The 12,198-nt window shown below is 41.2% G+C and overlaps 1 protein-coding gene across 2 annotated transcripts; it reads left to right on the top strand.

Annotated features, from left to right (window-relative positions):
• The first annotated feature begins 7,567 nt into the window (after nucleotides 1-7,567).
• Nucleotides 7,568-10,833, top strand: LOC143906193 (uncharacterized). Of its 2 annotated transcripts, none has more exons than XM_077422077.1 (3): nucleotides 7,568-7,989; nucleotides 9,791-9,909; nucleotides 9,991-10,833. In XM_077422077.1, the coding sequence occupies exons 1-3, from the start codon at nucleotides 7,974-7,976 to the stop codon at nucleotides 10,114-10,116; spliced, it is 261 nt and encodes an 86-aa protein (XP_077278203.1). In that variant the 5' UTR covers nucleotides 7,568-7,973; the 3' UTR covers nucleotides 10,117-10,833. The 2 variants fall into 2 exon arrangements, with proteins under 2 accessions (XP_077278203.1, XP_077278202.1); XM_077422076.1 differs by having other exon boundaries at nucleotides 7,590-8,132.
• The last annotated feature ends 1,365 nt before the right edge of the window (nucleotides 10,834-12,198 follow it).

Below are 12,198 nucleotides of genomic sequence, written 5' to 3'. Positions count from 1 at the left end.
AGACGATTATTAAGCATGCCGCTAAGAATGCTACGTACCAGGATATTATGCTCGATGCACTAATAACCGCAATTAGTTAACATTCGATTCGCTCAGTCTCTCGCTCGTGCAAGTTTATTAACAAATTAACGACTATGTGCGCCGACTCGCGCTCGGAAGGTTGCTTTTGAGACCGCGCGATTTATGTTACCAATTAAAAGCGGTGGCATGTACACCAGTGCAAGTACGCGCTTTACATCATGGCAAATTTTAATAGCAGCATCCACCGTCATGATCGCGTTTTTGGTTTGCCTCGGGAAGTTGAAGGAGAGGCGAGAACATCGAGTCTTCTTCCCTACGATCACCTACCTCACCGCTACCATCGAACGTTTTGGCATGAGAGACAACAAATACCATTTTGTGATTCGTAGGTGAAAAGACGAGTGTCCCGTAACCGTACGTAAAATACCCATCGACTGCAAGCCACGAAGCGACGTTCTCAGGTCCCGTTCTGTGTTCCGAAGCACCGATATATTCTTATACGACGAAAAGCGCTGAACAAAATGGTCTCCCACAGGAGCAATACTCGAATCAACGCAAACAACGACGTATCTCGGGTCATAAGGCCGGCCAACAACGCAGTCTCGCACTGGAATGTCCGATAATAATTCAATAGCCAGTTATTTATCGGTAATTCGGTGGTCGTTCCAATATCGCCAGGTGGGCGACCTGGCGCGGAGGATCAGCGCGGAGGAAAGAGAGAGGCAAGAGTAAGAGACGAAGGATCGAGAGAGAGCCTCGGAGCCGAGAGAAATCGAGAAATGTGGGACGGAGGGTGCCATTAATTTGGCAGCCGTTGTTCGACTCGCCCACTGGGCCCCTCTCTCGTTCCTGTTCTTTTCTGCAGGCCTTAGCCTACATCCGAATTCCTCGGCTAACGTCGAAAACTATACACATGGCGCAATATAAGTCTGTTTCTCCCGTCAATTCCTCCCTCCCAGCTCTGTTCTCTCTCTCTCCTATATCCGTGTACTCGCGCGTACACTTTTGTTCCATTCCGCTCCTTTTCTCCCCCCCCCCCGATTTTCTCCTGCCCGCGAAATTCCTTTTACCTCAAACTTTTTCTCCCTTTCTCTTTGCCATTCCCATTCCTCGAGCCCTTATTGCTTCTATCAACGTGCCCTACTTGATTTATACATCTATATGTTTTGTTCTACTCCGTAACTGGAGGAGAGAAGGAAGAGGTAAACAGCGACGTATAATGCATAACTACGCGATGGAGGAGACCCATCTTACTCATATAATCGTCTTGGATAAGTAGACGCAATATCGTCCGTATATCGCGTTATATGAGAGAATATCGGGAAGATGTTAAATGTGTAAAAGCGGAAGTCATATTTACGGCCGCCAAAATATGAGATGGAAAGCTTCTCGAAAAGCGCCTCTTACATGTGCGTTGAGTGGGGAATTGCGATCAACTGATGTATTATTTAGTTTGCCTCATAATATCGGTTTGATATTATGAATATTTGAAATAGGATTAGAGTTGATTGAAGAAGATTGTCGCTTTTAAAGAAAATGAATTTATTATACAGTCGCGAGAGAAGACTTGCTACCAAGCAATACATACATATATACGTCTGGTGACAAACTCGGGGGGCGGAACACCTGTTATAATTTTTATTCGAAACCCGCAGGACCCGCAGTAACATAGGATGAAATCGCATCGTCCGATTCGTGAACCCCGAGATTAAACCTAGTCGACAAGAGAGAGGCTGGGGTGCGCGTTACTTCCCGTTCGTGCACCCTGTTATCTTTTTTTCTTCTTTTTATATAGCTCACCGCTATGGCTCGCGAGCCGACGTTTCGCATGGCTTTACGCGTTAATCCTTTAAGCGCGATCGTAATGTAAGCCCGAAAAGCTTCGGGATCGGATTAATACCAAGGCAAATACGAGTTGTTAAATACGCCACGCACCGCGATGACAAACTATTACTTACGTTCGATAAACGTCACATATGCTACGGGAATAACTCGAGAGCCGTATTTGTAGCGTGAATAACCTGCTGCATTCCACTCTTGGACTCTTCTCGATGGATTCTACTCGCATTCTCTTATCTCTCATTTCTGCCGATATCACACTGTATTTAGATTTTGCAATTTTCACATAGGATATAATAGCGATGTAAAGATAGCTTATAACACAGACACGTTTCTGACAAATATTGCATATGGTAATGTATGGTAATGTACAGGCAATATTTCTATAATACCGTATTGTTTTTACCAAGACACACATTACTGGAATTTTATCGTGGAAGACATCACGAAACACGTTGATCGTAAACTTTAATATAAAAAAAACCCGAAAGAAAATGGCAGAAATTAATAAATATAATTACATACTTTTGGCATGACAAAGTCATGTCTCAACACCTAATTACAACGGGAAGAAATATATACGTGCCTTCCACGCACTTTAAGGTCCAAACCGGAATCCACAAATATAAACTACATCTACTGACAGTAATTTAATTGACACGCCGCTCGCGTGTAAGAATAAACCACCGTGATATTAATTATACCCGGTCAAGAACAATCTCGGTTCGGCCGTATTTTGTTAATTCACGCGCCTCAACGACGATAATATTTTCTTAAGAGCCCGGCATCCTTCTCGCATAAAGTACGCGCGCTATACGCCGCGCATTCCTCCGAGGAACCGGGACCGGACCGTGCGTGCTACGTCACACAAAACCTGCCTTTGGGAACGCCTTTATGATATTTTTAATAGCGGGACCATCGATCCGGTATCTTTCTCGGTCGCAGCTGTCCCCCTTTACTTCTCCCCTTGTTTCCTTTTCGTCTCACCCTCAATCTTTCTGCCTTTTGCGATTATTAATGACGCTATTCGCGGACGGTCACCACCCAGCGCCAGAGTCCGAGATGGCACCGATATTGTTTCATGCTTTATTTATTTACACACCGCGACGTGACGCGCGATCGCCCCGATAGCGGTCAGACACGGATTTATGAAGTGCGCCGCGAAAAGAAGACCTTAGCGCCCTTCGGTCAGCCTCAAGAGTTGGCCGGTAGATATCTCGACAAGGTGACGAGGATCGATCGGCTGACAGTATTATCGAAACATTGTAAAAGGAAGTGAGATAAACTTTACCTCCAGGATGTGCGCGGATCGAAACGATATATCAAACCTGATAGGGCGATGTGCTCGAAGTAAATTGGTAGCGTTGGTACTCACCTAAACAGAAAAAAATAACATCATGGTTAGAAGGGACACAATGCAATGTAAAACGAAAAAAATGCGATGTACAATTTCATCATATTTAGAATCTTGCATTTTTTAAACACTAATATTAACGCACAATTTAACTACACGATACTAATTACAAAGGAACTCTTCCTAATTGCGAAACTATATATTAATAGATTACCACGATACGTAATTACCAAAACTTTTGCGAGGTGCTTTTAATCGTCGTTTTAACAATACGAGAGAATAAGATCGCGTCGAGATGTGAAAATAATCATTCGGGCTCGTGAGCGTGCAATTACTTGACGTGTATATAGCCTCGGTAGTTATAGCGAGCCCCATTCGGGGTTTCCCGCGAGAACCCGCAAACTTGATGTTCTTGTGGCGTAGGATACGACTGAGGTGGGGCTAAGGCCGGTGGTCATTCTGGACTTCGGCAAGATGCAGAGCAAACGCGGCTCACCGAGTCGGTGGATCAACAAATTCAGGACGCCCGCGATTATCGGATATCAGTGTCGACAAACATCAATTTCCTGCGCATGCCGGTGTCGCGCGAACTCGAAAATATTTACGCGACTCGGAGCTACTTCCTCGATTCGCGCAAATCATAAAGCACATTGCGAAATATGTTATCGACGCAGTAGACGTTTCTCGTTCTGCTCGAGGAATATTCAAGCGTAAGCTTCTACGGACGCTATTACATCTCGTTTAACGAGTTTACGTACTAGCAATTTTATGAAAAATGTAAATTCTAAAAACATAAAAAAAACTAAGATTTTATTTCAATATAACGCCTGCGTTTGTTTATTCCTATTGGGAGCTATTGCAAAAATAAAATATACGTAATATATAATATACGTGCGTGTATTATAGATTTTATTTTTCCAATAGCTCCTAATGTGAATAAATAAACGCAGGCAAAATCTAATTAAAAAAAAAACAAGAGTCATTATCAAATAGAAATAATAAATTACCGTAAAGACAATTTTCAATTCACAATGAATAGAATCTTACTTCGGATCTTGGAATTGATGCAAAGGGTTCTCGGGGAGAGACGATCTCAAAGGAGGTTACAACCAAGATTCCAATCGGTTAGAGTATAGATCGTCGAATTCTGAAATCCGGTACATTAACCAGCTACAAAGTGTACGGCTTTGCGGCGCGAATCGCTCGTAAACTGTAAACGTCGTTCGCGAACGCTTCGTACCCTCTAACTCCGTTTAACTATCGTATCTATATAAAAAGCATTCTATTTTTTATGAGATTCAAATGCAACTCCAGAACCATGGAATCGCGAAACCATTAAGGAACGAACTTTCGAACAGCCGATATTTATCCGGCGCACTGATGTGTCGCGAGAGGAAAGTGGTGGAAAAGGACACTTTCGCTTTTTGGGAATTTCATCGAAAAGCCTATTGTTATCGCGTATTCTAGCGTTATTTTTATGTCAGACATAAGATAATCGACGTGCGAGATTGCGCCTATTATTCATATATATCTCGCGACGAATGTCGGAGAATTCTTGCCGTTCAACATTTTTTCGTCGTAATAGCGTCGAACATCGACTGTGACACATTTGGGTCGCCCGTAATATAGGGACGAAATGTTCCTATCTGTAGATCGGTAGTTACTGCCGCATGGTCGATCGAAAATTGAAATGTCAATTCGTATTTATGTAACATTCGTATCCTCGCCAAAATGTAAAAAAGCTCTTCGTGCGATTACTTCGGCGTCTCGCCATTCGTCTAATGTTCGTGTGTGACGGTGTAGAAAATGCTGAGGCCGACGTACGTTTTAGAGCTACTTCTAGCGTCCGCGCGCGGCAGAGAGGTTTTAAGTAGAAATCAAATCCGTAATGGCTCTATAGCCAATCGAAGCCGGGCGTTTGCGTATAGGAACGAAATGGGCAATTTTATCACGATAAATCGTTACTTCCTGTACGCAAAGCGGAATTCGCTTCGGCTATTACCGCGACTAAGTGCCGGAAGATACGACATCAGATTGATAAAAATTCGAATTCACGTCCGAATTTTATTAAACTTCGTCCAATAAAGTCCAATCGATAATAAACGCCATTACACCGTGTTCGTGGGTCTGTAACTTATAAATTATAGCAATTGCTTAAAAACTAAAATACTTACGCTTTAATCGAAATATGATTATACGACTAAAACGTGTTTCACTCTACTTTTTATTAAGACGATCGTTACTTTCACTTTCATATTACTTGCGGATATTCACACGGTACCCAAAGAAATACCGATTATATTTCTTATTCTCGTTGCTTCCAATGCATTAACGAGACAAGACACTCCATTTAACGAACCTTCCCTTTTTCCAATTGATTAACCGTTCCCTCCGTGTTCTTAACGCCGTGCAAACGTTTATATCGCTGTGTGAACGCACCGTCTATAAGAAACGCACCGTGGTGCGACATATTTGCAAGTCCTCGTCATATATCAGCATTAATATCCCGCGCGACAATAACGCGGGATAGCACAATCGGATAACGAATGTACACGCTTTCGAGAATGCGAGGGGAGGGAAGAGGACAGATAACGTAAAGTGCAACCAGTTTTCGCGCACAAAGCAGGTAAGCACGGTCTCCGATTGGAGATTTTATTGCGACGCGCGACGCGCCGATAGGTGTGGCATGTGTGTGCGTACGTGTGTTTGCCTGGCGTGCAGTCATCTCGAAGATCGAATATATACCTGCCTACCTGGCGGAATTCCTCTACGGATCAGTAGCCCCGCGATAGGCAGTACAGGTACCGGTAATGTCACGGCACGCTCGGATATCCTCTGGGTCGAATCTGCTATAGCACACGTACGACCTCGTCGTCGCTGGAGAGCGGGACGTTATGGGGAAGAAACGGGCCGGGGAGCGTATGCTACGTGGTAGCACGAAGTGCCAATAATATCTTCATGGCACGTCGTGCCGAGAAGATATATACTTGGTGCTCGGGTACATCTAGAAGCGATAGCTAGTCCACCGTCGCGCCCGGGTATACCTGCGGGACGATCGCGCGTGTATAAGGAAAATAAGGAGAATAAGACCTATCCCTTTTTCTCCTTTCCCGCTCTCGCTGGAAAGCGGCGAGGTGTCCCCTTTAACGACCACGTCGATCGGCCACGTCGAAGATGCGCCGTGTTACGAGAGAAATATTCGCAATCAAAAGTGGCCGTGTGCCTGGGAATGATATCCGAGATCCCGCGCCGTCGTACGCACATGCTCAATGATCAATGGATGATCGCTATCGGCGATATGACAGGCATCCAGAAGATATGCATATAAATAGCCGAACTCGCGTCGCTGTTGTGCAAACATCACGATCTTGTCTCGCGAGGATATCTCTCGTGTGCCGCCGATCACATTGTTACGGCCGGCGCGTCGTTGGATCGGAAATCGATGGACGGGGATGACTCTGGATTTTATATCCTTCCCGGAGCGCGATGAAAAATGACCGCGATCGAATGGCGCGCAGCTTTTAAGGCTAATGGATAACTTGAAAGATCGCGGAATGCGCGGTGCGGATCGCGCTTTATCGAACGGTCTGCGTTACGAAAGAAAGCAAACGGACGGTCGTGGAAAGCCTGGTATTCCCGTGAAGAATATACAGCCCCCGAACAGTACGGCGCAACACCGATCTTCGTAAAACGGGATATAAAACGACATTACAGCGATAAGCGTGTCAACGACATCTACGCGTCGCGAAGTACGCGATAAAAACGAAATTTGCTCGCGAAAGTATATTTTACACGGAAAAAAAATTTTTCACCGCTGTAGCTAATCATGGTTCGCTGAAATAGTATTTGCTGCTGCAGCAAAAGAATTAGCCACTGTAGCTATTATATCGCTTTCTTAGCAAAGTAAGCTTGTTTGCTATGATCATATCGATCAGAAACTGTAAGTTTGCTATGACAGCTAACAGCTGTAACTAACACAACAAAAGTATGTATAAGTGGAGATGAAGCGATATAATAGTGTCAACAGTGGCAAATTCTTTTGCTGTAGATATGAAGATATAAAGCCATGGCTTTTTATATATTCCAAATTAATATAGTAGAATTATATATCCATTCCCCTTTTGAGACGTGGCTTTCACACCTCGAATAATTAGAGGAGATCGAAACCTTACGTACAATATATTGTACGTATATATAAGTTGCATATAATAACTCCTGGTCTGCGGATAAATTCCGTAATTCATCAGCAGGATATATATATATATATATATATATATATATATACAGTGTGCGTGAAAAAAATTTATAATAAACTGACTTTAAGTAGAATGAAGAAAGTAAATTATAAGGTATATAAGTAATGTTACGTTACATTATAGCAGTGTTTAATTGTTAAGAAAAATGCACTATATTAATTCAATGTAATAAAAATATTATGCTTAAGCGACGTTATGTATTTTGTGTGATATGTCCTTAACAATATAAGCACGAGGTCCGTCACATGACGTTGTTTAATATTCGAGGCTCGTGCAATATATATATATTGACAATGAGTAGAGTAGTGTTTTATTTCATGGTTGTCTTTTTTCGACTCTTCGCGCCAGTTTCGCGGGACGTTGCCGAGCGTGTGCACACGTACACGATTCCTTCTTTGTGTGCGCTACCCCCTCCACACAGCTTCGGAACAAGCGACGTCTAATCTAAACTGTGTCATTTCGGTCGACGGTCGTGGGTCGTGGTCGAACTAGCGGTGGCGTCGATGCGACGTGCGTACGGTACGTGTGTTAGTGCGTGTTGGTGCGTGTATCTTACTGTGTATCGTTGCGTAGAAGCATTAAAAATAACATGCCGGCTATTGATATAAAACATCTATTAACCGAATGGGGATTCAACGAAGAGGTTATCGCGAACTTCGAAAGTATGTTAATTAATATATATATATCAATGGTCCTGAGGCCAGCTCAGCAATTTCGCGTTTAGAAAATTTCGGGGCATTACTGCCGACCTTTCGCTTACCTCGCTTTATTTGCTAATTTTTGCTCATTATTGTAATCGCGCATTGCGATAACACGTGGCGCGTGATAATCTCTAGTCTCGCGCGATCTCTCGCTCGCAATTTTTAATTCGCGGCGAGATCACTTGAGTGAATCTCTCGCTCGTCGTAACACGTGCCATCGCCGTTATCTGGAAACTAATCATGAATTTCGCAATCGACGCGTCAATTAGTTAAAACCAGTAATTGTTAACATAGTAACCGAAGTATTCAGATCTCGAATGTTCTCGGGCAAGCCATTACGTTTTCGCCTCGCCGTCGGCGGCCTTGGCGCTCGGTCATGGGCCGGCCGCGTGTACACGGTTTTTCTAAATAGACTCGCGCTCCATAATAACGCGTTACATTATTTTTGTTGTTGCTGGGTGTGTTTCGGCACGACTCGACCCACCTTAGGATATATATATATATATATATATATACACACATGTGTGGCAGCTATCAATATTTTAACATAAATCGTTTCCCTATTGCATTACAGAATTATATAAAATGTTTAAAATATTCTGTTCATTGACCTCGACAATCTCATAACCTCTAAGTATAATATCAATTAACCTGCGCAAAATTGCAGCACTTTAATAATTAAAAAAAGTAGAACTATGCTGATTCACGAATCTGATTGTAATACACAGATCACCATAAGAGCTGTAATGCTTGCTACGTTACTGACATTTTTCGATGGTCTGAAATTGTCCATAGTTTATGTTTCAATCAACGTATTGTTTTTCTATTCGTGCATCGTGATTGTTGATTATTTGAGAGAAAACACCAACATTATCACAAATATTATTCAGACAATAGCATATGTAACGTTAAGCATAAAATCACGTATTTATACGCTTCTTCTTTTAAGAAGAAACAGTAATTGAGATATCGTTACACTATTTCTTTTTTCCTACAATTATCTAACTTTTTGATTGCACGCATCGTGCTTATATTGTCGTGTGTTATGACTGCTAATTACTGAAAGAAATAGTATAACGATATCTCAATTACTGTTTCTTCTTTTATACGTGATTTTATGCTTAACGTTACATATGTTATTGTCTGAATAATATTTGTGATAATGTTGGTGTTTTCTCTCAAATAATCAACAATCACGATGCACAAATGTAAAGACAATACGTTGATTGAAACATAAACTGTGGACAATTCCAAATCATCGAAAAATGTCAGTAACGTAGCAAGCATTACAGCTCTTATGGTGATCTGTGTATTACAATAAGATTCGTGAATCAGCATAGTTCTACTTTTTTTTTAATTATTACAGTGCTGCAATTTTGCGCAGGTTAATTGATATTATACTTAGAGGTTATGAGATTGTCGAGGTCAATGAACAGAATATTTTAAACATTTTATATAATTCTGAAATTATGTAATGCAATAGGGAAACGACTTATGTTAAAATATTGATAGCTCCCACACAGTTAAATTAAGCAATTTCTAAATTACAGAAATGTGTAACAATCGTTTTTTAAATATATAACAGATATCCTATGTTTGATATAATTGATTATTTACAGCTCAAGACATTGAAATAGAGCACTTAGATATTTTAACAGAGGAAGATCTAAAATTGTTAATTCCACACATTGGACCTCGACGAAAATTTCAGAGTAAACTGAAGAAATATCTTTGTGAGGTATGTATTTCATTTTATGTAATTATGCGATTACATGTTTTTAATATCATATTTTAAAGTAGTGTATTTCTTATTGTGCAGTTACCAGCAGAAGAGGAACAGCAAACCTATGTGATTAATACTAATCCTAAAAAGAAGCTAAGATCAGAAATAGAGCTGAATAGTTGCGATAATGCGGTTGAAAGTAAGCTATGTTATAAGTTGTAGTAATGTTAGCTATATATATATATATATATATATATATATGTGATGTATGTGTATGCTTGGGGTGTTACGCGAGTAGATATATAATATATAATATACATTTGTATTATATATACATTATATTTTTCATGAAATAAAATATAACACTATGTGTTTTTTATATCTAATATTTACAGTTTTATTTTTACTCTATATGTATACATATAGAGTAAACTCGAGTGAGATAGCCATAGAGGAGAGATGGTCCATCCATGTTGTTTATTTGATACTAGATGGTGAGCTAGATTCAGAAAACATGGGTTGGCTATCTCTCCTCTATGGCTATCTCACCCGAATTCACCCTATTTTACTCATTTTTGCAAATTGCAATAGAACTAACCTAGTAAACGATATTGCAAACTGAAGTAATTTTCATAGACACAATTTTAGCTGTAGATCAAAGCTTAGATTTGCAGCGGCACCTAAAATATTATCAGACACACCAAAATTTGTGTCTTCTACATGTAATGTATGTACTAATCGTTGCAATGCGTTCTAGCATTGTTGTTCATTAAGGTGTCTGCCGTGACTAAATTGTTGTGACCCTTACCTAACGTCTACATAACGTCTACAGCTAAATAAAAATGCCGACGCTGCTAAACTTTTATTTATCCATATTTTACGACTAAAATTTAGCTACCGCACGCAAATTCTTGCTGCCGCAGCTAACCTTTTTTTTCCGTGTAATCCTCAATACTCCGCCACGTGTCGTAGCAACGACCTCGGCGTAGTTGTAAGGATAGACCAAAATGAGAAAAATTCATAGTAAAACTAACTACAAGAAATTGCTTACACTTAATGGCATTCCGATGGTACGATAAAAATCAGTGCACGTAACGCGAACCGCTTAATTTCTAATTTTTTTATCGCGCGCGTTTCGCTCTCGTAGTTGAAATACCTTACTACCGTGTAAGATTTTCCCGTCAAATGCAGATCCTCTTGCAGAGCTGCCTGAATTAATAAAAGCTAAAGGTTGTGTTGATTACGATACGCCAATAATGTCGAACCTTCCGATAATTCCGCATTCGCGGAAATCCGTATGCTTCAACGCCGCGAGTCAATAATCTCACGTAGAAAAATCCCAAGGCAATTAACCTTACGCGCGCCGTACGGCTTGGCGCAGAAAAGTGAGACGCTTGAAAGGCTATATATGATCGCATATATATATAAACACACACATATATATAATATATAATATATATATAATATATATACACAAAAAAAACACACACACACACACACACACACAAAATTTATACATGTGTATATAAATAAACGTAAACACCAATGCATCGCCGACCGGGGAAATATTCCGTATCATACGAATACGTGCATACAAACGTATATGAACGCGGGCGATAGAAAGCAATATTGTGCAAGGTACTAATTACGCGCGCGGGCAAGAAGAAAAACGGCATGGGGTCGCGATCCCGACGCTCAACTCGGCACGACAGAGAATTCCAGCCGACTCAGGTCAGACATATAGAACGCACGTGCCGTAAAAAAAGAAGGTAAAAATGATAAATAAATCGCGCGCTACCCGCGCAACATTTACACGATGCGAGCACACAAACGTACGTTTATATATACGCACACGTGTGTGCGTGCGTGCATCGCGCGCGCGCGCGCGAATCAGTGTAAGTGAAATAGGGGGTGCAAGCAGGGGCTGCCATGGGGTGGGGATATCCCTTGCACCCTGCCGCCGCGGTCGTGTAATTATGTCGTGATTTATAATGATGGCGGGCAGTCGCCGGTGCGCAATTCATCTACTAAATGAAACGCCCGAACCTTGTTACGCCGAGTTCGTCACTGCGGCAGATCCTCGGCTTTTGTACGTACTGATTACGCGTATCAGCGCGAGAATGAGTTATGGCGGACGCATGGTGAGATTGAAAATAGATAAACGTCCGGATAAGTGGAAATGCGGATTGTAATCATGTAAAATAGTACGACTTAATGTTATTTAGTCTAATTCTTTACCATATTTTGCGAGAAATAAGAAAAGAAGAACGAGTTATAATATAATAATTGATATTGCATCAATAT

Source organism: Temnothorax americanus, unplaced genomic scaffold, assembly GCF_048541705.1.
Source record: "Temnothorax americanus isolate GAGA-0224 unplaced genomic scaffold, ASM4854170v1 Scaffold7, whole genome shotgun sequence".
Classification (NCBI taxonomy): Eukaryota; Metazoa; Arthropoda; class Insecta; order Hymenoptera; family Formicidae; genus Temnothorax; species Temnothorax americanus.
This window is presented reverse-complemented; position numbering and strand designations above follow the sequence as displayed.

What these genes read in the sequence shown, in the direction of transcription:
- LOC143906193 (XM_077422076.1), top strand. Translation starts at nt 8,060, where the DNA reads ATGCCGGCTATTGATATAAAACATCTATTAACCGAATGGGGATTCAAC. An exon ending in GGTTATCGCGAACTTCGAAA is followed by an intron (nt 8,133 to 9,790) that starts GTATGTTAATTA and finishes GATTATTTACAG; the next exon opens with CTCAAGACATTGAAATAGAG. An exon ending in TGAAGAAATATCTTTGTGAG is followed by an intron (nt 9,910 to 9,990) that starts GTATGTATTTCA and finishes CTTATTGTGCAG; the next exon opens with TTACCAGCAGAAGAGGAACA.